The following is a 25,705-nucleotide window of genomic DNA, read 5'->3' as shown; positions in this document are numbered from 1 at the left end:
TCCAATCTAACAAGAGCTGCAGAGTGCCTGCAGTCCCTGTCTGAGAGTCTCAGCATTATATTAAAAACTGGGACAAGTTTGTTGAGAGTTACCAAGAAACTCAGAGTGGTAATTAATGGCAAAATATAACATTCTTGGACAGGCCCTCAGGCATCTGAAAGCAAGGCCCAAAAACAAGAAGACGTTTTTGCTATGTGGAAAGATTGGACAGGCTTTTTTTAAAAAAGAAAAAAACAACAGATGCACAGAAAGCCCTGGAGAAGTTCCATCATGGCTGTATCTGTCAAATCCACCAAATTAATTGGTCAGATGAGTGAACTATCATCAGCATCCTCTCTCAAATCAATATCTCCACATGTGAGAGACTCATTCACCGAGAGAGACCAGGACATGTTGCCTGTCTGGAAACAAGTACTCTAAACAATTTGGCCAGAGGTTTCCAGCATAACAGGGAAAATATTTCAAGGACATTCTCAGAATGCCCTCAACAACTGTATTATTTTTACCTGGGCAAGTGTTTTAAAGGTAAGTTATGTCCAGCAAGTTGTAAGAACAAACATGAAAGTTTTGCTTGATTGTCTTATTCACAAACATTGATGAATAAATTGTTCCATGCCTGGACCAATTTCATAGTCAATGTTTGTGAATAAGAAAATTAATGAAGCACATGGTGCCAATGTATGTTTTGGGTATAAGATTCCACTGTAAATTTCTGGTGTGCTTAAGACCTAAGCTATTGGTTCTGCCCTGCATATAGAGTTCATTTGAGGCCCCACCCATACTGAAGGTCACAGTTAGCTGTGAGGGGAAGGGTGCTAGCCTGGCTCATAATTCGCCACAGAGTCAAGGGACCAAGATCACAGTTAGGTGGTGAAGTGGGTAGGATTGGTTGGAGAATTGGGAGAAGGGGTTAGGTTGCGGTTCGGAATGGTACTGAAACCAGGATTTGCAGAAAACCTTAAACGTGACTTAGCAATAGATTCTCCTGGTACAGTACTCTCAAGCCTTGCCTCTGCAAGAAGTTCACAATTAACTTTCCCTACTGCATAATGAGCTAACACTATAAAAGGGCTATCTTGGATTCTGTTGATATTAACTCTAGCTAAGCTGTTGGATGTCATTGCACTTCCCCTCCGCAGGAGAAAATGTGCACTAGGGACCCTGAAGCAATCTGGTGATCTTTATGAACCACAATATAATTATCTCCAATCATATCTGGCAATTAAATTGTTGATGAAATTGTTTTGCAAAGTGCAGAAAAATCAGATTACTTTTAAAATATAACAGTGAAGGGATTAAGGCAATTAGACAAGTAGCAGGAGGCCACAGTGGGGTGAACCAATACTTTTCTGACAAATTAAAATTACCTGGCAAAGTTTCTTGTGGAATGGTAATAAATGCATTTTTTTTCCAATCTGGACTTAATACTTGATACAGGAAACACAAGATTCATCACACAAAACTTGAAAATAAGTAGCTTGTAGGCAGGATATCAGCGGGCTTCAGTAAAAAGCAGGTAAGATGAACAGACTTGCAGCAAATACAGTTTAATTCTGACCTGCAGATGATGGAAGAATAAAGAGGAATGGTTCACCCTCTGACAGGCTGCTTAACTTAAATAGAACAGGAAAAGGTGGGCAGATGGGGGATGGAGGAGAAGGGAAGATTTGCACACACACACAGTTTTTCAATATGCACATTCACAAATCTTAGAAGCTGGAGGAAATTGAGTAAGAATGTCGACAGTAATTCCACAGCTTACAAATGTATGATTTATGTTTTTTTGTTTTGGATATGACATTATATAAAAAGTTGGTGAGGCCTAATTTGGAGCATTGTGTGCAGTATTGGTCACCTACCTACAGGAAAGATGCAAATAAAGTTGAAAGAGTACAGGGAAAATTTGCAAGGATGTTGCTGGGTCTGGAGGAAAGATTGAATAGGTTAGGACTTTATTCCTTGAACGTAGAAGAATGGGAGGAGATCTGATAGAGGTATACAAATTTATGAAGGGTATAGATAGGGTAAATGCAAGCAAGCTTTTTCCACTGAGTTTGGGTGGGACAACAACCAGAGGTGATGGGTTAAGGGTAAAAGGTGAAAAGTTTAAGGGGAAACGTGACGAAAAACTTCTTCACTCGGAGGATTGTGAGAGGGTGGAACAAACTGCCAGCACATATGGTGCATGGGAGCTCAATTTCAACTTTTAAGAGAAGATAGAATAGGTACGTGGATGGTAGGCATATGGAGGGCTATGGTCCCAGGGCAGGTTGATGGGAGCAGACAGATTAAATGTTTCGGCATGGTTTAGATGGGCCAAAGGCCTGTTTCTGTGCTGTAGTTCTCTATGACTCTATGTGTTTTCGATGTGAAGCTACTTTTTCTGTAAAAGACCTGCCTCTTCCTGCACATCAGAATACACGCATCAAGAGATCCACAATGAATTTTACCCCAACTTCATGCCATACAAAATTCCTTTGTACTTTGTACAAATATTGTGTATACTTTATTGTGTATACTGAATAATTGCTCAAATACAAAGGTAATTTCTAACTAGAGACAATTAATACAAACACCAAAGAGTCTCTGGCTGGACAGAAGCTACTAGGTTGTGCTCAATTTTTAGGCAACAGTCCCAACAAAGTCTGAGCGAGGAATGAAAATGAAGCTGGGATTGTTCTCCTTTGCAAAGAGATTAAGGGAAATTTAGAATTGCATACAGAATTATGAAGGGCTTGAATAGAGCATTTTGGGAGAAATTACTTCCTCTGGCAAGTGGATCTAAAGATCACTGATTTATAATGAACTTGAGGGAAAATTAGCAAATACAGAATGTGAATAAGATCAAAATAGATCACCACTTGAAGGTCTGGAGGAAGCAGTTTCCACAGGAACATTCAAACAACATTTGGACATTTATCTGAAGAGATTTATTTGGCAAGATAAGGAAAATAATGAGTATTCCCAACTGTCCTGCTCTTTAAAAAAAAATACCAGAACTTCTGTATAAAAACAAAAAATATTTTGAAATATCTGTATCAGGTTAATTTTCATGAATGATCTCATTTTTATTACGCACCCAAAAGAGGTGTGGAAATATTTCAGGATATTGCATAGTTTTAAATTGATGAGCACCTATCAAGTCAGCAAGTTTCAATATGAATATCTATAAAACCAATGCTGTACATTCATTCCTCGCCTGACTATGTTGTGACAAGGACAGTGTCCCACTTTAAGCAGATGTTTGTTATAAAGGTCAATCTCACATCAGGTTCTTATCATTTCCTATTTAGACCAGCAGTGTACAAGTGTAATACAGAGGACAGTGCATATCTACAATCTGCTTAAAAATAGGATGTGTTTACAGTTCTATCAATTAACTAATTCTAATATTTTCTATGCAGCAGTTTCATAATTCATTAAACTCCCTTTGAGAACAAAGTTTCAGCCAGACCTTAACTGAGACATTGTAAATCCTACTGAAAAGCATGATTAAACAGTTCATATTCAGAAAGATGAACACACCAGAATCATACAACAGGAGCAACACACATAGAGTGTTGAAGGAACTCAGCAACATCTGATGAAGAGTATCGATCCAAAACAACAAATTTTTATTTCCTTCCATAAATGCTGCCTAAGCTATTGAGTTCTGCCAGCATCTTGTGTGTGCTGTTCAAGGCCTCCAGCATATGAAGAATCTCTTCGGTCTCACATACAACAGGAATATATATTTAAAATGGAGAGGCTTACCCTTCCAATTAGAAGAGGCGCTTCTGTCGAGACCATGCAAACATCTCTCCAAGGCGTGGTGGATACGATCCTCTGTACAGGAGGTATGCTGCATTTTATATCAGCTCCTAAAGAAACCAAAGACAAAAAAAAGAATTCCACTGGTACTCCAATCGAGAAGAACTGACTATTCAGGTTAGCGACCATAAAATAATAGAGGAGCAATCCAGATTCAAAAATCTTAGAGCCACTGCTATGAGGCCTCAGTCTTTTGATTTGCCTTTCTCATTTTTTGAGTCCTTTAAAGAGCATTTTTTTGTGTGGGGGAAAGGACGATATTTCCTTAATTTCATAATCTCAAGTAATTTTACTAAAGTCAGGAAGTCCCATGTAACAATGAGAGCTAACAAGTGATGTCATGGTGTTGAGTACACTGTGTCAAGAAGAATATTAGAACGATGTGTTGATCTCATAATTTTATACTTGGACAAGCCATACCGAAGAAGCACGGAAGAGAGAGAATTGTTCCATCTTTGATCAATAGTTGCAGCCAATTCAAAGCAGGCAACTCTGATAAACAAGATGAGGACACTGAAACTTTTAAGACCTTAATTCCCTTCTCTTTATTTAGAACTGATTTATCAACTCCAACCAAAATGGCTGAGTGTGAGAATTATCGGAAACCGGAAACTGCAGAAGGTCTTCATAAATCCAATTTTTTGCTAATGAATGATAAAATAGATTCAAAGAACAGTGCCAGGACTGACAGGTATAATTCAATTCAGCCGGACCACCCACATCTTAAGAGCAGAGTAGTTAGTCACATTTGACTTTCTCCTATACCCAACAAATACACTCAGTGGCCACTTTATTAGGTACAACAGTGGATTCTGGTGTGATCTTCTGCTGCTGTAGCCCATCCACTTCAAGGTTCAATGTGCTGTGCATTCAGAGATGCTCTTCTGCACACCACTGTTGTAATGCACTGTTATTTGATTTACTATCACCTTGCTGTCAGCTTGAAAAATTCTGGCCATTCTCCTCTGACCTCTCTCATTAACAAGGTCTTTTCACCCACTGAATTGCCACTCACTGGAGTTATAAAATTTTTTTTTTGGGGGGGGAACATTCTCTGTAAACTCTAGAGACTGTTGTTCATGAAAATCCCAGGAGATCAGCAGTTTCTGAGATACTCAAACCACCCCATCTGACACCAACAATCTTTACATGATCAAAGTCACTTAGATTGTATTTGCTCCCCATTCTACTGTTTGGTCTGAACAACAACTGAACTTCTTGACCATGTCTGCATGCATTTATGCATTGAGTTGCTGCCAAGTGATTGGCTGATTAGATATTTGCTTTATTGAGTAGTTATACAGATGTACCTAAAAAAAGTGGCCACTGAATGTTCATTGACTTCACATATTTGTCCTATTTCCTTTTTAAAACCACAGACGCATCTGCATGCACAATACTTTCAGGAAGTGCATTCTAGATCACGATCATGCTTTGTTATGTCTGGTCTACTCTTCTTTAGTGACCGTATATGCAGAAATAAAGATGGAACTGGAGAAGGTACTGGCTGCTACTACTACATCATTAACTTGCCTGGAAACCTCCCAGTGTTTCACAGGGAATTGAACTTTGAGAAACGTGAGTTCCTCTTAAACACACAGTGGAAAGTAACATATTACCAGTATGCATAAAAGAGATCTTATAATCATGTTCCAAATAATAAACAAAGATGATCCTTTATAACCAGCTTTATGAAGATTTCCCCACTTTGCAGGGAAGCTGCTAAAGTTTGGCAGAAGTTATTTAGTTTGATTAATGTGTTGCTCTCATATAATTGCTGTTTGCAAGGAGTGATCACTCTTTTTGACCATGAACATTGTGTTCAAGATTGCTGAATGTATACAGACCATATTATGGTTTCCACTTTCTGAGGTTGTACACCATAGATTCCGGCCTATTACATGTTCACTCAGAGACAACTACATTACCAGCAAGGTGAAGGTTCATTCCTACCTTTCAATATTAACTAACTATCAGGCCACAAAGACAGCATACTTCTAGCATGCTCTTTTGACCACTATTTTAGTGGAAACAGTGGACAATGTAATCTCATAATAATACATTTACTATCAGTGACATAATACTGCAAACAGAAGTTCTATGCTTGGATGTTCTAACTTCTTAAGTTATAGTTTTCCATTGACCTGTGGTCTTTGCAATGGTTGCACACTAATCGCGCATTTTCAGAGGACTGAATTGGATTTTTCAAAGGGAAAGCTTAGCATTAAACTAACAGTTTCAAGGAGGTGTCTAAAACAACTTCTAATGTTTCAGTGGAGGGCTTTAAAATACAGTATATGGTGATACAAGAAAGTAGAATCTGGAGCTATGACATTCTGTTAGACTAGAAGAAAGTGTGGAATTCTTTGCCACAGACAGCTGTGGAGGCAAACTTTATGTATATTTCAGGCAGAGGTGGATGGATTCTTAATTGCTCAGGGCCGGAAAGGATATGGGGAGAAGGCAGGAGATTGAGGCTGAGAGGAAAATTAGATCAGCCATGATGAAATGGTGGAGCGGACTCGATGGATCATATGGCCTAGTTCTGCTCTTATATCTTATGGTGTTATGAACTTGATGGGTCATGTACCATATGTGGATCTAAATGAATTGCATGAAGACATCAACTTTGCATGAGTCCAGCAATCCAGTGTATTGGAAGATTGATCATCCAGAGTTTTCTGAGGTACAGAATTCCAAAGATTTACTTGCTCTGCATGAAGACATTTTTCCCAATCACAGTCATAAATAGTGAACCCCTTATCTTAAGCCCTTTTACACCCTCCCCCGACCCCCAGTCTAGCTTTGCCAGCTCGAGCTTCACAACATCTACCCTGCCAGTCCTTACCTGAAGATGGTAACATAGAATAAAACAATAATATTGTTTGACTTTTCAAAGAGACTTGTAAGTCGGTGGGTGAAGGCTGCCTCTTTAATACTAGAGATACTTTTTGTGATAATTCCTCAGAAAATATCACTGAGTAAGGGGATTTATATGATGATGCCAATAAATGTTTAATTTCCCCTTGGAAACCACCTCCTTTCATGATCTTTGTGACAAACATTGGGTAGAATAGTGACTAAAATATTAGATGAATTACATTTATGAATTAAATATAATTCATTCAACATATTAATTACTACTCATCCTACACTCTATATTCCTGTTAATTTTAAATCAATCATTTCAAACTACAAGATAATTTGATATCATTTGGCACAAAAGAAGCATTTTGAATTGTGCTGACTTAGTAAAACTTTCTATAGCAACTGATCTCAACTGTTGTCAGAAACAGCTGACTCTGTCTGCGGCTTTTCACACTTAATTCCTATAGCACAAGCTTCATATGCAGAAGAGCTTAATAACTCATCCTAACATACATCCTGAAATCATCTTGAAACTACAGTTGTTGACTGAGAGAACCCACAGTGCCAATTTTTTGCTCAACCAATTGAGTCGTCTATATTCCTTTGCAGACTCTGCCCTAGAAATTGGACTTCAAATTCCTATCCTTCAGATCTTACGTGCTACAATTCTGAGTTTACCTTAACTGGATTATAATGGAGAACATTTCCTAGTGAAATTGCATCAGGTGCAAAATCGATCAGATCTGGCACTTCTGTGAGCTTTTCTCATTAACTCACCTGATATTTTCTGAGCACCAATTACATTACTGATGATTACTTGCATCATGTACATCTCCACTGTACCAAAATAAATTGGGAGCAAATTATCTGTACTACAGTCATCATTCAGAAATAATATATCGTATTCATTTGTCACTGGTTTTGTTATTTAAAAGGACACCATGTTCTCACTGGGATACATGACTGCGAACTTTCAAAACTGACCATAGGCTTTTCTGATGGCTTCTCTACATGCAAAAATATGCTAAAATGAAACAAGTAGTTTCTCTTCCGTTTCGCCTCTGGGGCACTGTTCCATGAGTCCCTCACTGATTATGCCACTGTTAGTGGAGATACTGTCTAATTCGCCATTTTCCACACTGTCAAAGCTCAGTAGCTGAGACCACAAAGATTAGAGCCAAGAGCAAGACAGGAACTAGGGAAGTGCTTGAAGGTTTCACTGATCTCCTCAAAATGAGATTTTGTCATCTGCATCATTTCAGAAGTGCCCTGAAACCTGATCTACTTGAGGCAGAGTGGGAGGTACAGGGAGAAGGAAAAGGCTATAGAGAAGAGCAGTGCTTAAACTCTCAGAAGTGCAGAAGAGTCAGATGATGGCTCTACAGGATATAAAGGACTTCCAAACTGAGAGGCAACCTTTATAAGCTACGTAAAATAAAATTTCCCTTTGCAAACTGGGTTAACCCCTCTTCAAGCAAAGCTTAACACCAGTACAATCCACCGATTTAGGCCAGGAGAGGTCAGATGACACATCAAATTCATTCACGTTCTGCCGTGGAGGTCCATCGAACTGAATTTTTTTTAAAAAAACATTGAATAGTAAATCCTGCAACTTCTTCATACTTCTAGATGAATACTTAAAGAAATCAGACATCCACATAAGACACATTTTCTTCCCCAAGCCACAGGTATAAAGTATGGTTTACCAATTGCTTTAATATAGCTTTTGACATCTTGATTTTTAGATTACTCCATTGTGGGGGATTTTCACTGCAGGTAGAAACTCTCGATGCATCACCCTGCAAGACTCTTCTTCTGGAGTACGTACTAGGTCACCTTAACACCTGCTGGATGGAGTCATTCTCTGGAAGTTTATCTCATTAACCAGAATTTTAAAATCCCCTAAGGAACTGTTTTCCTCTGCCTTACAGCCCCACCCAGCCAAAGTGTGTTGCTACTGTGGGGTGGCGTGACTAATCCCTGCACGTTAAAGCATCATTAGGTCTGTGGGTTTGCACTGAGACTTGCACTGGTCTTCTTTCATTACCTGTTGATATATATAAATCATTTCAAACTGGATTTAGGCCAATATTGATAAATACTGTGGTGACCCAACTGGTCTTGAGCACTCAAGTTTTAGCCGTGGGAAATTGGTCCAGTTCAATTTTTAATCAATTGTATCCTCCTTACAATCTGCTTTCCCATCTATCTTTGTCTCTCAGTAAATTTGAATGCAGAAGACTCAGTTCCTGCATCTAAGTTGCAAACAGCGGGGATCCAGTTTTGACCCCAATGGCAAACCATTAGTTACTGGGTGCAGAGACAGGTCTGTTGAGCTGGCAAAACATTGGTTCTGAATATAATATTAACAGTATGAGATCTGGAAGAGCAACACATCTCAAAGGTCTAAGGCGACACATACATATCTGGGGTGGCATGGTAGAATAGCAGTTAGTGCAATGTCAATACAACACCACCCAGCTGGGTTCAATTCCACCACTGGGCTTGCTCCAGATTCTCTAGTTCGCGTCCATATTCCAAAGACGTACAAGTTAGTAGGTTCATCGATCACGTGTGTAATTGGGCAGCACAGGCTCTTTTGGCCAGATGGGCCAATTACCGCGCTGGAGCTCCAAATAAAATAAAAACATCATTTAAATATAATGAAAAGTTTCAAAGCTTCAGCCTCTATTTTGAGAAAGCTAGAGCACAAAACAAAGGATGTTTAGTTCTGATTATGCAGAGTCCTGATTCATTTAGGCATTACGCAGGGATGAATAAGGATGTATTGCCTTCAAGAAACGTATATTAAAAATGATCAGCTTAATACCAAAGCATGTAATTTCAAAGGACATGTAGATATTTGAACAAAATGACACACAATGGAGCAATCACTCTACAGAGCTAATTATACCTTGAAACATTAGCATTTCACCTGTAGCTTGTGAAAATTCCAGGAGTTTTGGAGTCATAGATAAACACAACACAAAAACAGGCCCTTTGGGCCATCTAATCCATGTTGAAACCATTTAAACTACCTACTCCCATTGACCTGCACCGGGACCATAGCCCTCCATATCCCTACTATCAGTGTACCTATCCAAACTTCTCTTAAACATTGAAATCGAGCTTGCTTGCACCACTTGTGCTGCCACACTCTCTCGACCTCCTGAGTGAAGAAGGTTTCCCCTCATGTTCCCTTTCAACTTTTCACCTTTCACCCTTAACCTATGACCTCTAGTTAAAGTCCCACCAAATCTCAGTGGAAAAAAAAGACTCAGTTGTTCTTGTATGATCTTTACATGTGTAGTATTGTCACTGCATTTTCAACAGCAAAAGAAAAGAAAATCAGGTGCACTATTTATGACCCTGAATAAGTTGCTTCCCCTTCTGTTATAAAACACTTAACTTGGATTACCATACATTCAGCTTTGAACAAATAATGAAAAAGAAAAACAAGTTTTGAAACAGAATTGGAAAATACTGGGAAAACTCAGCAGGCCAGGCAGCATTAGGCAGTTAAGTGTGTGTGTGTGTGTGTGTGTGTGTGTGTGTGTGTGTGTGTGTCCCTTTATCAAACTCAAGCAGATAACCTTTCTAAAGAATGAAGACAGTGGAGAAAAAATCTCGCACAAAAATACTCCTATGTATATGTCACAACATAAACCAGAGAAACCAGAAGAGCTGAAAGTAAAGATTACATCTCCTTGGTCACAAGGACAGATGTTTGAACTACGCCATAAGACCCTGTTATGTGAACCTGGAAAATGTACTGGCATGATCAGTAACTTTGCAGCCCACCAACAAATGAAATTGTCAGATAGAGAGAAACCTTTGATACTTTCTTAACAAAGCTGTAATTATTTGCAGATTTTTGAAGAATATTCTCTTCTAATATGTGTATATTTGGATATCTGTGTACTTGTAATGCTCCTGTGACACTCTCATTTCCTTTGGGATCAATAAAGGATCTATCTATTTGGAAATTTGCACGATTTGCCTATCAGAGGCACTGCTCTTTGTGGAATCCTGAAGTTTATCGGAGGATATGACTAACACATAATACAGAATTAAATCTAGAAACCTCATCCAGCTATGCAAAGCTGTGGAACTATTCAAAGCCAAACTGAAATAGTGGTTGGCCAATAGCAGGAAGTGCACATGATTAAGCGTGAGATAAATGGCAAAACAAGGAAAGCACTGCCAAAACATTTTAAATGTTGCAAGCCCTGTGGGCAACAACATGCAAGACTGAAAAAGACACCTATGGACTATAGACGTCAGCAGTTGAGTTTATTGTCATCTGCACAAGTCCAGCCCTATCACATTAATGCATCTCATTTGGAATAACACCCTGATGGTGTACCTTGGTCAGTTTTGTGATATTTTGCACAAGATCAGAATCAGCATCAATGCTACCTGCAGTGACAGTTTGATTCACCAAATTTTGAAAGATGCTATAATAGCAATGAAGCAAGATATGGAGGATAGGCATTAATATTAAATGTACACTAAGTATATTAGGCACAGGAGTGGAAGCTAGTGTGGCCTTCTGCTGCTTCAAGTTTCAATGTTTTGTGCATTTAGAGATGTTCTTCTGCACACTACTGTTGTAACATGTGGTTATGTGAGTTACTGTCACCTTCCAGTCAGCTTGAAGTTTTCATAGAACATTGAAAACCTACAGCACAATACAGGCCCTTCAGCCCACAAAGTTATGCCGAACATGTCCCTACCTTAGAAATTACTAGGCTTACCTATAGCCCTCTATTTTACTAAGCTCCATGCACCTATCCAAAAGACTTAAAAGACCCTATCATATTGGCCCCCACCACCATTGCTGGCAGCCTATTCCACGCACTCACCACTCTCTGAGTAAAAAACTTACCCCTGACATCTCCTCTGTACCTACTCCCCAGCACCTTAAACCTGTGTTCTCTTGTGGCAACCATTTCAGCCCTGGGAAAAAGCCTCTGACTATCCACATATGCTATCAGTTGAACCATTCTGGCCATTAACCTCCAACTCTCTCACTAACAAGATGTTTTCATCCAAAGAACTGCTGCTCACCGTGTGTTAATTTTTGTTCTTTTGCACCATTCTCAGTAAACTCTAGACACTGCCGTGCACAAAAATCTCAGGAGCTCAGTAGCTTCTGAGAAACTCAAAACCACCCTATCTGGCACCAACTATCACTCCACGATCAAAATCACTTAGATCACATTTTGTCTCCATTCTGTTGCTTGGTCTGAACAACAACTGAACCGCTTCACCTTGTCTGTATGTTTTTGTGCATTGAGTTGCTGCCCTATGATTGGCTGATTAGATATTTGCATTAACGAGCAAGTGTACAGGTGTCTGTAATAAAGCAGCCACTGAATGAACAAAACAGCACAGGAGGAAGCCCTTTCACTCACTACATCTGTACACACCATGATGCCAATCTAACTAATCTCATCTACCTGCTCATGGCTCGTATCTCTCTATTCCCTCCTTGTTCACATATGTCTGAAGACCTCTTAAAACTTGCTATCATACCTGCTTACACCACCTTCACAGGTTGTGCACTAGATGCTGTGATAAAACAAAATGTCTTCCACATCTTAGTGCAGGAGGTCACAAGTGGCAATATTGAATTGGGAAGAAGAATTAATATGGCAGTGGATGCGAGCTCGATTTCAACAGTTAAGGGAAGTTTGGATAAGTACATGGATGGTAGGGTATGAATGGCTATGGTCCTGATGTAGGTCGGTGGGAGTAGGCAGCTTAAGTGGTTCAGCACTAACTAGATAGGCTAAAGGGCTTGTTTCTGTGCTGTACATTTCCATGAATCTCTGACTACGTAACAGAAAGCATGGAACCATCCCTGCAGATATGCACAGGCGCTTCTGAAATGCAATCACCCAATTTACATTTGGTAAGCCTGATTTGGAGTGGAGCATCATTATGGACAATGAATGCAAAGTTGGGGTTAGGAAGAGGTGGTGATGAATCACTGCTCTACTTGGGAAGGATATTTTGGTCACTGGATAATGAGCACAGAAGAGGCAAAAGGATTGGAGTACATGTTGAATGAGAAAATGCCAGAAGGTGGGACGTAGTTGGAAGGGTGTGGTGGTAGAATCTTTTTGAATTTGGCAGAAATTGTGAAGGATAATATATTGAATGTGGAAGTTGGTGGGATCAAAGATGAGGATCAAGAGATCTCTATCCTTGCACTGTTTTACAAGGGCACACAAAATGCTGAAGGAACTCAGCAGGGAACAGATCTCCTGGTGGACGCTGAGCTGTAAGCGAAAGCAGAGTGTGAGACTGAGATGTTGTGATGGAGGATCTCCTGAGGAAATGAAGTCAGTGACTCCTGGAAGACAGTATCTTGAAATTCAGTGGAAGGATCATGGCTCAAACAGAGATACTGAAACAGGTCTTACAGCTTATGTTTGGTCTCTGCAAGATTGAAATCAGTTCACAGGACCACAACAGTACCACCCCTGTTGCTATGTTCAGAAGGGAGTAGATTAGAGTGAGGTGAGTGGATGATCAAAAAAATTAATGTTCTAGAGGTGTCCTGCCAAAGGATCTCGGCCTGAAACATCGACTGTACTTTTTTCCATAGATGCTGCCTGGCCTGCTGAGTTCCTGCAGCATTTCATGTGTGCTGCTTGGATTTCCAGCATCTGCAGTTTGTGTCTTGTTTGTGACTGCTTAGGAGGAGTCAGGACGAGCACAGAAGACTTTAAATAGATAACACACAGCTCCACTGGTGCTGAGGGGAAACCACAGTTCAGGAAGGAGGAACAGTTCAGAGGCAGCTGTAAACTACACAATGGAGATAGCAGAAGTGGGAAAATAAAATGGAGACCTGCAAGTGGAAGTGAAGTCAAGATAATGCGGGAGTCAGTATGTTTGTAATGGATGTTTGGTGCCAGCTCATCTCTTGAAACGGAGACGGAAAGACCCAGAAATAGAAGGGAAGTATCAGAGTTGGGCCATGTGAAGGCAAGAGCAGGGCAGAACTTGGAATGAATGCTGAGTGAGTGCAGAAAACAGCGATGAAGCTGCTGATAGATCAGGAAAGGGGTTCAGCAAAGGGGTAGGATAGAGACAAAGACTGGTCCATGTATCTTACAAAATGACTGGTGCAGGTAGGCCCCCTGTGACTCCCTTTGATCCAGCGAAAGTGAGTAGAGCTGAGGACAAGTTATTCAATGGAAGATCCAGTTCAGCCAGGTGAGTGGCTGTGCTGCTGACAGGGATCAGACTGAGTCTTTTCGAGAAAGAATTGGAGGGCCCTCACAGCATCGCAGTGCAGGATTAAGTCGTAAAGGGATTGTACATCCAGATGCGACCAGGAAAGAGTCAGACACTATCAGAGTTTTGGAAATGTAAGGAGGAAGGGCCAGACTAGGAGAAACAATGAAGTCAATACACAAAGAAATTAGTTTGGTGGGCCAAGAGCGAGGTGAAACACTGTGTCTTCCTGAATATACCTCCTGGTGGATGCTGAACTGCAAGTGAAAGCAGACTGTGAGACTGAGATGTTGTGACGGAGGATCTCCTGAGGAATTGAAGTCAGTGACTCCTGGAAGACAGGACTGTATCTTGAAATTCAGTGGAAGGATCATGGTTCAAACTGAGATACAGGAATGTGTCTGACAGCTTATGTGTGGTCTATGCAAGACTGAGGTCAGTTCACCGGACCACAACAGTACCACCCCTGTTGGCAAGTTCAGAAGGGAGTAAGTTAAAGTGAGGTGAGTGGAAGATCAAAAAAAATTAATATCCTAGAGGTGGTTTGGAATTAATAGATCTAGTGTGAGTAATAGGCCAGAGAGAGGCGTCCAGGTGGACTTGGAGCTTTGGAGATGAGATAAAATCTAACGCAAGGATTCCTGATAAACAAGTACCACAGAGGCTGAGGAAGGGTTCATGTCAGACTTAGAGTTAATTAAGATTAAGAAGTAGAGGGAGGATATATGGTCATGCAGAGTCAGAGTTAGTAAAAGATGATAGTGAAAGTACTTCAGGAAGTGAGAAGAAATGGGAGAGATGGGGGTCAGTGGAAAGTGAAGAGAGAAGAAGGTCAGGAAGGATATTATATTTCAAGAGCTGGTTTGGGAATGTTAAGATTTGAAAGGAAGGAAAAAGTCATGGGTTCCAGCACAAATTTGGAACTGTGGTTGATAACAGCTTTGAGATGGTGTTGTGGTGTTGCTGCAGAGAACATACATGCATTTATGCATGGCACTAAAATGGACCTCAGGATGTGTCAACAATATTGCCTATAGAAGTACTAGATAGTTTGAACATGCCTATGATCCAGGTTAGATCCAGTTGGTGGCCGTTAGAATTTCATTTGGAATCCACATGGGGCAAGTTGGAGCCAGAGGCTGTGTGAAAGAGGTGTGACAGTAAAAACAATTGTTGGTCAACAGCTTACTAGAAGAGAAACTGAAACAAGTGAAGGTAAAGATGACAGAAGACACAGATGGAGATAACACCAGGGAGCAAAGGAGAACTTCATCAAGTGGCATTCTTGTAAGAGAAGTGGCAGAGAATTCTGCAGTAAATGAAAATCAAAGAACCACAAATGCGGGAAACACACAGGCAGCTGTGGAAAAAGAAATGGACTTAACATTGCAGATCAAAGATCCTTTATTTGTCCCTTTCCGAGAAAGAGACTGGGGTCTGAAATCTTAACTTTGTTTCTCTTGCTGCACATGCTGCCTTAACTGTTGGTCTTTCCTGGCATTTTCTCTTTTTCTTTCACATTTCCAGCATCGACAGTCTTTTTTCTCTCTGTTTTCATCTGCTGGCTCCTGGAATGTCAACACCTGAGCCAAATTTAAACAATCTGCATTTGTGCAAATTAAGGCAACAAGATGAATCATGTCAACTAATTTATGATGTTTTTTTCCCCCATATTTTCCAACTTCTCCATTTGTGTAGTGAAGAGCCAATGGGCTGCTCTTGCCAATCAAAAAAGGGAAATGACCCTTGTTCCAAGAGGAAGTTTCAAATTGCTTCCTGTTTCAAGGACATAGCTTATTCTGAAAACCATACTTTATTTGTTTTATCTAAATGAATAGGTCTTAAAATCACTCCCTCAGTAATAAATCCATTTGTTTTAGGTTTGATGACTCAAGTAATCTTTTAACATAATTCCAGGTGTTAATTTTGCATAAGCACCACCTGGTGGCACAGGTCACTTTTCTTTTCCAATTCAGTTGTTATAGCTTGTACACTAAGAGTAACAACTGAAGTTATTGATCCCAAATACAGATTCCACTTCACTATTGCAGTCCTGGTGAAGACACTCCCAAACTGCAGGTAAGGAGTTCCACGATTTAGACCCAGCAGCCCTGAAGGAATAGTAATTTATTTCCAAGGTGAACGACTTGAAGAGAAATTTGCAGGCATTGATGTTCGTAGATGCCTGCTGTCCTTGTTCTATTTGATTATAGGTTCAGGGTTTGGAGGTGCTGTTGAAGTGGTTTAGGAGACTAAGTGCAGTCCATTTTGAGGGTGCATTCATGCCTTTCAGTGCTAATGGTTGACATGTTTACACATTGAAATATGTAGCACGGGTGAAAAGGAACCTTTGAATATAAATATGGAGGACATGTAACTGGTTGATACCACTTGTGCACTGGGAAAGTAAAGGAATAATTGTTACTGTTATGTTCATTGTCAAGATAAGAAGTTACACCAAATGTGCAATGAAATGCCACAGGTATTCCAGACTTATATACAGACTGTACGTATAAGAGACAACAGGGTTGATGTACTGGCTGCTGTGGGCTGCAGGCATTTGGAATTGGTTTATTGTCCTGAGATATAGTGAAAAGCTATATCTCATGTACTGAGATATAGTGAAAAGCTTGTCTTGCATACTGTTTATACAGTTCAAATTGTAACACAGCAACTCAGTTTCCAACCTGTACTATCACTTCCTTGTTACATTGTTCCAAGTTTGAATATATAAAATTTGATAACTTTACACCAACTTACATGTTATTCAACAATGAAGCTACCTTATGAGCCTCTTTAGCAGCAATGCCCGAGAATGTCAGCCAACCACTTCTTGCCTAGAGACTCAGTTTGATGGCCTGCAGCTGTAGTTCCTGAGGATCTTTGAGAGTCCACCAAGCAATTTGTAAACTTCGGGTTATCTGCTGAGGCACCCACAACTTACAGTAGACACAAGGTCAAATTGCACCACCAGATCAAGCTTCCAGAGGACACATAGAGGATAATCATTTTAGAGAGACTTTGGCAACACACATTGTTGGTAGAAATTTCACGGTCTGGAATAAATTCCACCATGCTTGTTTTGATGCAGTTATAAAGAAGTCACAACAGCAGCTATATGACAATAGGAGTTTGAGGAGATTTGGTATGTCACCAAACACACTCACAGATTTCTACAGATGTACCATTGGGAGTATTCTGACTGGCTGCATCACCTGGCATGCAGGGGCCACCGCACAGGATTGGATAAAGCTGCAGAAAGTTATAATCTCAGTCAGCTCCATCATGGGCACTAACCTCCCCAGCAGTGAGGACATCTTCAGGGAGCAATGCCTCAAAACAGCGACATCCATCATTAAGGACCCCCATCACACAGAATATGATGCCCTCTTCTCATTGCTACCATCAGGGAGGAGGTACAGGAGCTTGAAGGTGCACACTCAATGATTCAGAAAGAGCTTCTTCCCCTCTGCCGTCAGACTTCTGAATGAACATTGAACCCATGAACTCTAACTCACTATTTTTTTTCTCTTCTTGCACTGCTTATCTAATTTAACTTTTTTTTGCACTTCTTATTTAACAAACTTTAACTTTATACCTTGTACTGTAATTTACAGTTTTTTAATTATTATGCATAGGAATGTATTTTTGCTACATTCAGCAAATTTCACACATATGGCAGTGATATCAATCCTGATTCTGATTCTGCTTGATAACTCAGGCTCAAACCTTGAGGTTGTTTCATCTGAATTTGTCATGTTGGGAAAACCATTATGGTAGAACAAAGGATTTTTGACCTGAAGTGTCGATTCTCTTTTCCTTTCCACAGATGCTACTTGATATGCTGAGTGGTTCTAACATTTTCTGTCCTCTATGTTTTACAGGTTTCTAGCATCTGCAGTGATTTTTTTTATTGGTTTACCAACCTGTCTGCTATTCTGATCCCACAATGATAGAATTCTTAGTGACAGGATACAGTTAGAGCTTGTACGGGCAGTAATGTTAATTTCCAGGGTAAAGAGTTCTTATTACCAATGTGTCATATGACGTCTAGGTACAGGGAAATGCACAGAATCTGCATTTTCAAGAAACAGCATTTGACCCTATAAAGGGAATTAGTAGAAAGAAGACTGATTGAACCTGTTTCTAGGATTTACAAATTCCCAGAAATCTCAATGAGGATAAATGGTGGAGGAGGTTAAGATCCTCATTGGATACTGTTGGTAATCTACAAAATGCCATATTGTTCAACAAAACCTGTTGCTTACCACCACAGCTGACAATACAAATTAATCTGATAAATTAACTCATCACATTTTTGAATTTTTAAACTTCAAAGTCATTTCAGGCAGAAGGTAGATGCATCTATCCATAATATCTGTAAAGTTGCAATAATTGCAGTTATGTATTTAATATTTCAGTAATGTTTGAGTAATATTGTAAATATTATGTTTTATTAAGCATTCTTGTTTGTTTAAATAATTTACTTTGGCTTATATGTTATATGAATGGAATATATCATGACGTTACCACATTATACATGTACACCTCTCTCAAAGTAAAAAAATTGAACTAAGACTCATATCTCTCAGCTCTCTTGTCATTGTTTAAACTAGTTTTATGTTTTAGAGTTCCAAAGCAATAACAGTGGCAACAAGGACAACTACCTACATGTCAAGGTGCAGCAAGATGTTCAAGTTAAAAAGAAGAGCACAATGAGAAATGGTCAAGAAAACAAACCATCACAGCACATGCTTCGGGAACAGACAGAGACTATTAGTATAAAAAATACAAAAAACAGACAAATTCACAGGTTCATAAACAGTGAGTGAAAGGTGATAAGAATCATAAATAAAAAAAAGAGCAGAAATGATGCCACATTGGAAAGATAGACATGTTTGATTGCACAACAGATAACAGGATTTTGTGTGCTGTCAGATTGAACAGTATATTACAGCAAGTGAAATAGCTGATGAGAAGTGGGGGCTAATTTTGCTGAGTGCATTAGGTTCAAAGGCGTAACATTTACTTAACAGATTAACTGCTCTAACCAAATGAACTGAAATGAGATATGCTGATATTATGGAAGTATTACTGGAACATTTAGACCTGGAGTCATCGTTGATTGCAGAATGCTTTAGGTTTCATAAGCAGAATCAAAAGGAAGGGGAATGCGTTTCAGCTCATGGGGTTGAATTGAAGAGATTGTGTGAGCATTGTCAGTTCAGTGATGGCCTTAATGTTGTACTGAGAGATTGGATAGTTTGTTGAATCTGAAAAGAAAGCATTCAAAAATATCTCCTAAATGAAGCACAACTTACATTTAAAAGAGCAGTTTAAATAACCGTATTAAAGGTAACAGCAGAGATGCAATAGAGTTGCAGCCAGGAATGAAAGTGAGCATGAACAAAATTGAAAGGTCTAACCAGAAACTGGCCTGGCCAAACAAATTTTGTTATCATTGTGGCAGGGACTCACTTACACTGGACCAGTGCAGATTTAGAGGCAGAACTTGCAGAAAATACAAAAAAAAATAGGACATAAACAAAGAGCATGTTGGTCAGACATAAACAAATGGATGGCAAAGTAAAAGATAAAAGGTTGGGTTGCAGTTTCAAAAAGAGCACTAATCTGCATGCTGCTGATGAAAAATATGATAATGATGAGAGTAACAGAGGACTAAGTAGCCTTAATATTCACAATGCAAAAATTAATAACAGACCAGCAATGTGACTTACACCAGAATCAAATGGCAAATTAATTAAAATGAAATTCAACGCTGGCTTGGCTGTTTCAGTCATTTCACAAAATGTGTTTGAAAGGCATTTCAAAGATACAGATTTCAAAGATGCAGATATCCGACAAAGAACTTATACTGATGCAGAAATAACTCTTGTGGAATGATATTCATAACAATGAAATACAACAACCAATAAGTATTTGGTAAAAACAGAAGGGTCAGCATGCTGGGGACATGATTGGTTGAGACAACTGCAACTTGATTGGAGATCCATCCACCAGCAGCATGCCACATTTCCTGCAAGACGGTCATCTGGAAGTGAATTAAGCAAGGTACTAGATGATGCCACAGAAGTGTTCAGGGTTGCCATTGGGAAACACAAACATATAGAGGGTAAAATAGTGTTAAATGAAAATGCCACACTAAAGTTTTACAAAGCCTGTCCGGTTCTATATACCATCTGTGATAAAGTAGCCAGTGAGTAGGATTGCCTGGAGTCTGAAGGCATTCTTTCCAAGCCTGTGTGGAGCCCATGGTCAATAGCAGTAGCTCCAGTCACCAAGAAGAACGGGTCTGTCAGGACCTGTGGTGATTTCAAGGTCACTATCTGCCCAGTACCAAAAATAGATCAATACACTCTGCCCAGGATAGTGGATATCCTTGCAATCTTTCTGGTGGGAAATACTTCAGCAAAGTGGACTTAGCAGAGGCCTACCTACAGATGGAGATGGAAGGAAAGTCCAAAGTGTTTCTCAGCATAAACATTCACGAAGGGCTTTATCACCATATGTGGCTTATTTTTGGCATAGCATCTACATCTGCACTTTGGTAGAAAGCTATGGACCAGGTGCCAATAGGCTGCTCAGGCCATCAGTGTAACCTGAATTGTTGCCAGTAAGAACTACAAGGAACATCTCCAAAATCTGGACTGTGTTAAAGAGATTAGAAGATAATGGGCTCAGAACACAAGTGTGATTTCTTCAAACCAAGCATCACTTACACGGACACACCATTGACGCACAAGATTTACATAAGTGTGCGGAGAAAATTCAAACTGTGGTGGATGCCCCAGGGCCAAAGGATGTATTACAAGGCCAATTCTTTTTCAGGATTTCTCAATTACTATAACAAGCTCCAAGCAACCTAGCTAGCGTGCTCCAGCTCTTGGACTCCGTTCTACAGATCAGGAAGAAATGGCAATGGACAAAGTAGTCTGAGGTGGCTTTCCAAAAGGCAAAGAAAATGGATACATCAGGCTGTGTACTCACACAGTATGATCCACACGCCCAGAAGAAGGGTACTTAGAGCTGTCAGAAGCACTTCCTGCAGTCATAGAGTGAACTCCCACAAACACCCAGAATCTGAGATTATTTCACAGCCATGTCTCACCTGCCAGGCAGAGTGATCCCCTTTATCAGGAAAGATATTATCCCACAAGAGTAAGAAAAACCTCCACAGTGATTAAATCTTGAGACCTGAATGGGACGAGTTAAAATTTACTATGCTGTGGACGTCTGTACTTATTAGTTGTATTAAATGGTGTATTTTGTCTACATAGTTGAAGATGCATTCTACATAGAGCTGGAGTTTATAGCCAAGCAGGGAGGAATATTGTGTATTTAATAGTTCAGTAATATTTGTGTAATATTGTAAATATATTATTTAAATAGTTCACTACAGGTTCCATGTAAAAATATCTGAATATATGACATGATATTACCACATTATACATGTGTGCCTCGTTTTGAATAAAATGATTAACCAAGACTCTCAGCTCCCTTGTTTTCCTTTGAATTTGTTTTACGTTTTGGAGTTACAAAACATAACACAAGGCTATAGTGTAGCAGTTAACGATACATTATTACAGCTCGGCTCATAGGAGTTAAATCTGATGTCATGTGAAAGGAGTCTGTGCATCTTCCCTGTGGAATATGTGGGTTTCCTCCGGGTGCTCCCGTTTCCTCCCACAGTCCAAGGATGTACCAGTTAGTAGGTTAATTGGTCATTGCAAACTGTGATTAGTCTAGGGTTAAATTGAGGGTTGCTGGGTGGTGCAGCTCAAAGAGCCAGAAGGGTCTATTCCACACTGTATCTCAATAAATATAATGCAAATAAATAAAACCATTTACAAGGCTATTTATGTTATTAATGAATTCAAAAGCCAGCAATAAGAGGTCAAGGTCCATTTAAGAATGCTACAGAATAGTTTAACAGGGAATCTCCTCTGCAGTAATGGCATAAGACATGACCAAAATCTATGCAGTGGACAAAACTTATGGAAATGTCCTATACCATCTGTCTTCGCTCAACACATGTACTCAGTTGCAGGCTGTTAGAATATCAAAGTAAGTTTTACAGGCAGAGTTTCATTCCACACATCAGTCATTGGATGAGACAGTAACTGTTGGTGTGGTCACACTTGCAGTAACTTCATCATACTCAGGAAAGAACTAAAAGCCATTCACCAGAAAGAGAGGGAGAGATCTGGTTACACAAAATTAGTCAGAGCCATTTACCAGAAGCTTATTGATCACTGCCCTAGACAGAATAACTCCATCCACAAATCACTAAAGAACTCCATTTAAAAGATTCACCATATTCTGGTAAGAACCTTCACAACAAATGACCATCACTTAACACATGCCAAAAGTAGAACTACTAACAAACAGTGGGTATGATCAAAGGGAAAGAATAAATGGGTATTCTGCCATTGTGAAAGTGTAAAATTAACAATGAAAAATCAGCAATTCCATGTCTTCAATTTTTCATTTGCACTGAGTTCTTTATCTGTTCAGTCTCAATACTATGTAATTCCAGCCTAAGAAGCTTGGAAGACAAAAATCTATTAACAATTGTTTTAGAATATCTGGCTTATTACATGCATGGGCTCAGCTACAGAGAGCAGCACCTCTGCTAGCTGTTTCTGAATCTAGCCTAACTGGCATCTTGGTTTTGCATGGTCACTGACACACAAATGGGCATTCCTTGTACATTCTTACAACATCTGCCAGCCAAGTGGTGGTGATGAGTTTGACTATATAGAAACACTAGGCATAATGCCAGAGAACATTAGCATGACCAAATTTCCACTAGCAGAATGTAGGAAATCTTTTGTTGTAACTGAGAGGAGGCAAGGATAGAAGAGTCCAGAAGAAAAATAGCAATCAGTTTGCACTTCAAGCAAACTGGCACTAATGTGAAAATGTACTCTGGCATTATTTTAATGTCTAGTATTTCTATGTAGTCAAGTGCTTAGATAGCATGCATTATGAATGTTCTTTATGGAACTGCTTTTGTCCTCTAAAGCAACATCCAAACATATTGCAATCCTTTTTTCAATCTAAAGTGATTGTGTTTTTTATTCATTTAGTGCATAGAACCATGAGTTAAACCAATTTGACCGCAGTCGTTGTAGTGCATACAATTCGTATAGATGAAGCTTTTCACCTGATAATAGAATAATTTTTGTTTTGTTCAGGTGCACCTGCAAATTGAATATAATATTGATGTATCTGATAACATAATAAGAAGATTTATGGTGTATTGCCATCTCTGACAATTAGACAAAAAAGACTCAAAATTTTCCAAACTCATCAGTCCAATTTCATTGGACAATTTAGCTTTGCCTTTCAGTTAGTTAAAAAAAAAGACCCCTCCTGAAGAATCACAGAAATACTTCCAGTTAACCACAATAGGGGAATTCATTATCTCTGGCTTCAGGCCTGGTATAGAGAATCCCCAATAACGTAGGTAACAAAAATTCAGCTTCAAACCCACACTTTTAATGAACAACAAGCCATTAAAATGTCTCTCTACAGGCATAAATATTACAATCAGGGAATACATTTCCCATTCAGTCGAAGGAATAAGGTGGTAAATATGATCCACCCTCAAAGCACAAATTATGATATTATATTTTTTTAAAGAATATGAATTTTCTAACTAAACAGAGAAATCAGTTAATTAGCTGAATTAACTGCACCCTCTTTTGTGCCATTAAGTGTCTTTTTGGTATGTGCAAACTTCATGCCTGGCCGAATTGCACTTGCTATTTTCTGTTGAATTATTTTCACTTTTATTTTGGGGTTCCATACCATAACTTCATAATTACACAACTTCCGCAACTCTGAGGCCTGGTCAGATTTAGATTAAGACACCCTCATTAAAATAAATTAATTAGAACCTCTGCAGGTGAAGTGAAAATATTCTCACATGTGCACGATGGATTAAAATTTAGGAACTGGTAGTGAAAGTAATATGCAACAATACATTCCATTTTGTTCAGTTTAGCGTTCTTGTAACACTGAGTGTTGGTGGGTGCTGAAAATCTAAAATAGTTTCTGAAGGTATTAAATTGAAAAAATAAGTCGTGATTTAAAATTACACTATCTTGAAATAATATGTGGTCACAGTGTATTGTTAAACACAGGTGCAGCAGGTGGCTGTTTGGCCTTTCAACCTGCACCACCAATCACTGCGTATCTTGTATCTCCATACCCTTTGGAGCTTCTCATGTCTGCAAATTGATCCGCCTCCTCCTTAAGGATGTTCAGTAGTTGTGGCAGAGAACTCCACATTTACCATTTTGAGTGAAGAAATTTCTCCTCATCACAATCCTAAATGTCTCATCTCATACCCTAAGACTTCTACACCTCATTCCAGACCTATCTGGCCTATAGCTCAATATAGGGTGAGATATATAGACAATTCGTTGTTTAATATGCAGTCAAACTTCTGTGAAAGATGTCTCCTAAAGGAGCATTTAAATGGTATTGTCACATATGATCTTAAGAGATTTACCTGTATTATTTTAATACTCTGCAATAATAAGTTCCAAGAACTCATTATTGTTAACTTAAGTGTTTCACGGTGGCATACAATGTAATGAACCAAGTTACTAAACTAACCTGTAGTTTTCAAGACATCTGGAGACTTCCCATTCCCACTCAGATAATTTCCTCTAATTCTTTTTTTGACTGCAGTGTCGCTTCGCGCCCATGTACAGACCCAATGAACTGGAGCTTAACCACATCCTTGATGAAGAAGATATTCAGCAAAAGAAAAATGCTGCTAGGATCTGAACTCCACGGTTTGTAAGCTGTCTGATATCTGTGCAGTTAAAACAAACAGGAACTGAAAAACATATATAGCTTCAAGAACAGGAAGTGGGGGTGGAGGCTATAGTAACTCAGTCAGGAGGAGGTGTGGAGTTTAAGGTTCTAATCCAATCACTCATCTGCTTTTCACGTGATGCTTATCTTCTGTGGATCTGTTTTAAATAACATTCAGTGCTTAATTTACATGCAGCACAGGTGATAAATTCTAGTAAAATTAAACCCGATTTTCTTTGTATTTCAATATTGTTTCATTAAATTTAATATCTAGTTCAGAAGGGCTCTTGATAAATTATTAAATCACAAGCCAGAAATTTATTCTTCCCTAATCAGAAGCACTAATCCTGTGCTTGCATTTTGAACCTATTCTCGTTCACACTGGTTCTTCTGGGAGGTAACATTCTATCGTGATCCTGGGACAAGTGCACTTTTCAATATGGATTTTATCATTTCCTTCACTACCGCCCAATAAGTGATCATAAATCCTGCAGTAATGCGCACCTGTCAAACCATTTGTCTACCACTTGACGTGAGAGCACCAGACTTTCAGGAACACCTGCTCACGAAACCACATGCGTCTGGTAGTCAGCTCTTCGCAGACAGCTGCAGGGAAACCTCAGCTGAGGAGGTTGCTGCTCCAGGGTTAGGGAGCTGATCGTCCCAGCTGTCAAGGTGGAGGGGAAGAGAAAACGTGTGCTTGGCTCCAGGATCGTCAAGAAGTGCCTGCAGATCTGAAAAGAAGCATATTTGGTAAGAGGTGATGGATCAGCTTACACCAGAAACAAGGAATAGGGGGCAATGTAGAAGGAAAATCCCATGACTTCTTTCCATTTTAAAAGGTGGAGCATTCTGTTTGTTATAATTGCAGCTGACAAATTCTTCCTTGCAGGGTGCAGATTCCACCACAGCAGCGTGTACTCCC

General features: G+C 39.4%; 1 protein-coding gene across 1 annotated transcript in view; it reads right to left on the bottom strand.

Annotated features, from left to right (window-relative positions):
- Window positions 1-24,767, bottom strand: part of pik3r5 (phosphoinositide-3-kinase, regulatory subunit 5) — a 104,932-nt gene extending 80,165 nt beyond the window's left edge. Inside the window, exons 1-2 of the mRNA XM_059948711.1 lie at window positions 24,577-24,767; window positions 3,754-3,860 (exon numbers count right to left, since the gene is read on the bottom strand). Coding sequence (XP_059804694.1) covers window positions 3,754-3,847 — 94 coding nt within the window. The 5' untranslated portion in view covers window positions 3,848-3,860; window positions 24,577-24,767. The remainder of the gene's footprint in view (window positions 1-3,753; window positions 3,861-24,576) is intronic.
- Window positions 24,768-25,705: the final 938 nt, after the last annotated feature.

The sequence above is a fragment of the Hypanus sabinus genome, chromosome 23 (assembly GCF_030144855.1).
Source record: "Hypanus sabinus isolate sHypSab1 chromosome 23, sHypSab1.hap1, whole genome shotgun sequence".
Lineage (NCBI taxonomy): Eukaryota > Metazoa > Chordata > Chondrichthyes > Myliobatiformes > Dasyatidae > Hypanus > Hypanus sabinus.
The sequence above is the reverse complement of the archived record's forward strand: the minus strand, read 5'-3'. Positions and strand labels throughout refer to the sequence as shown.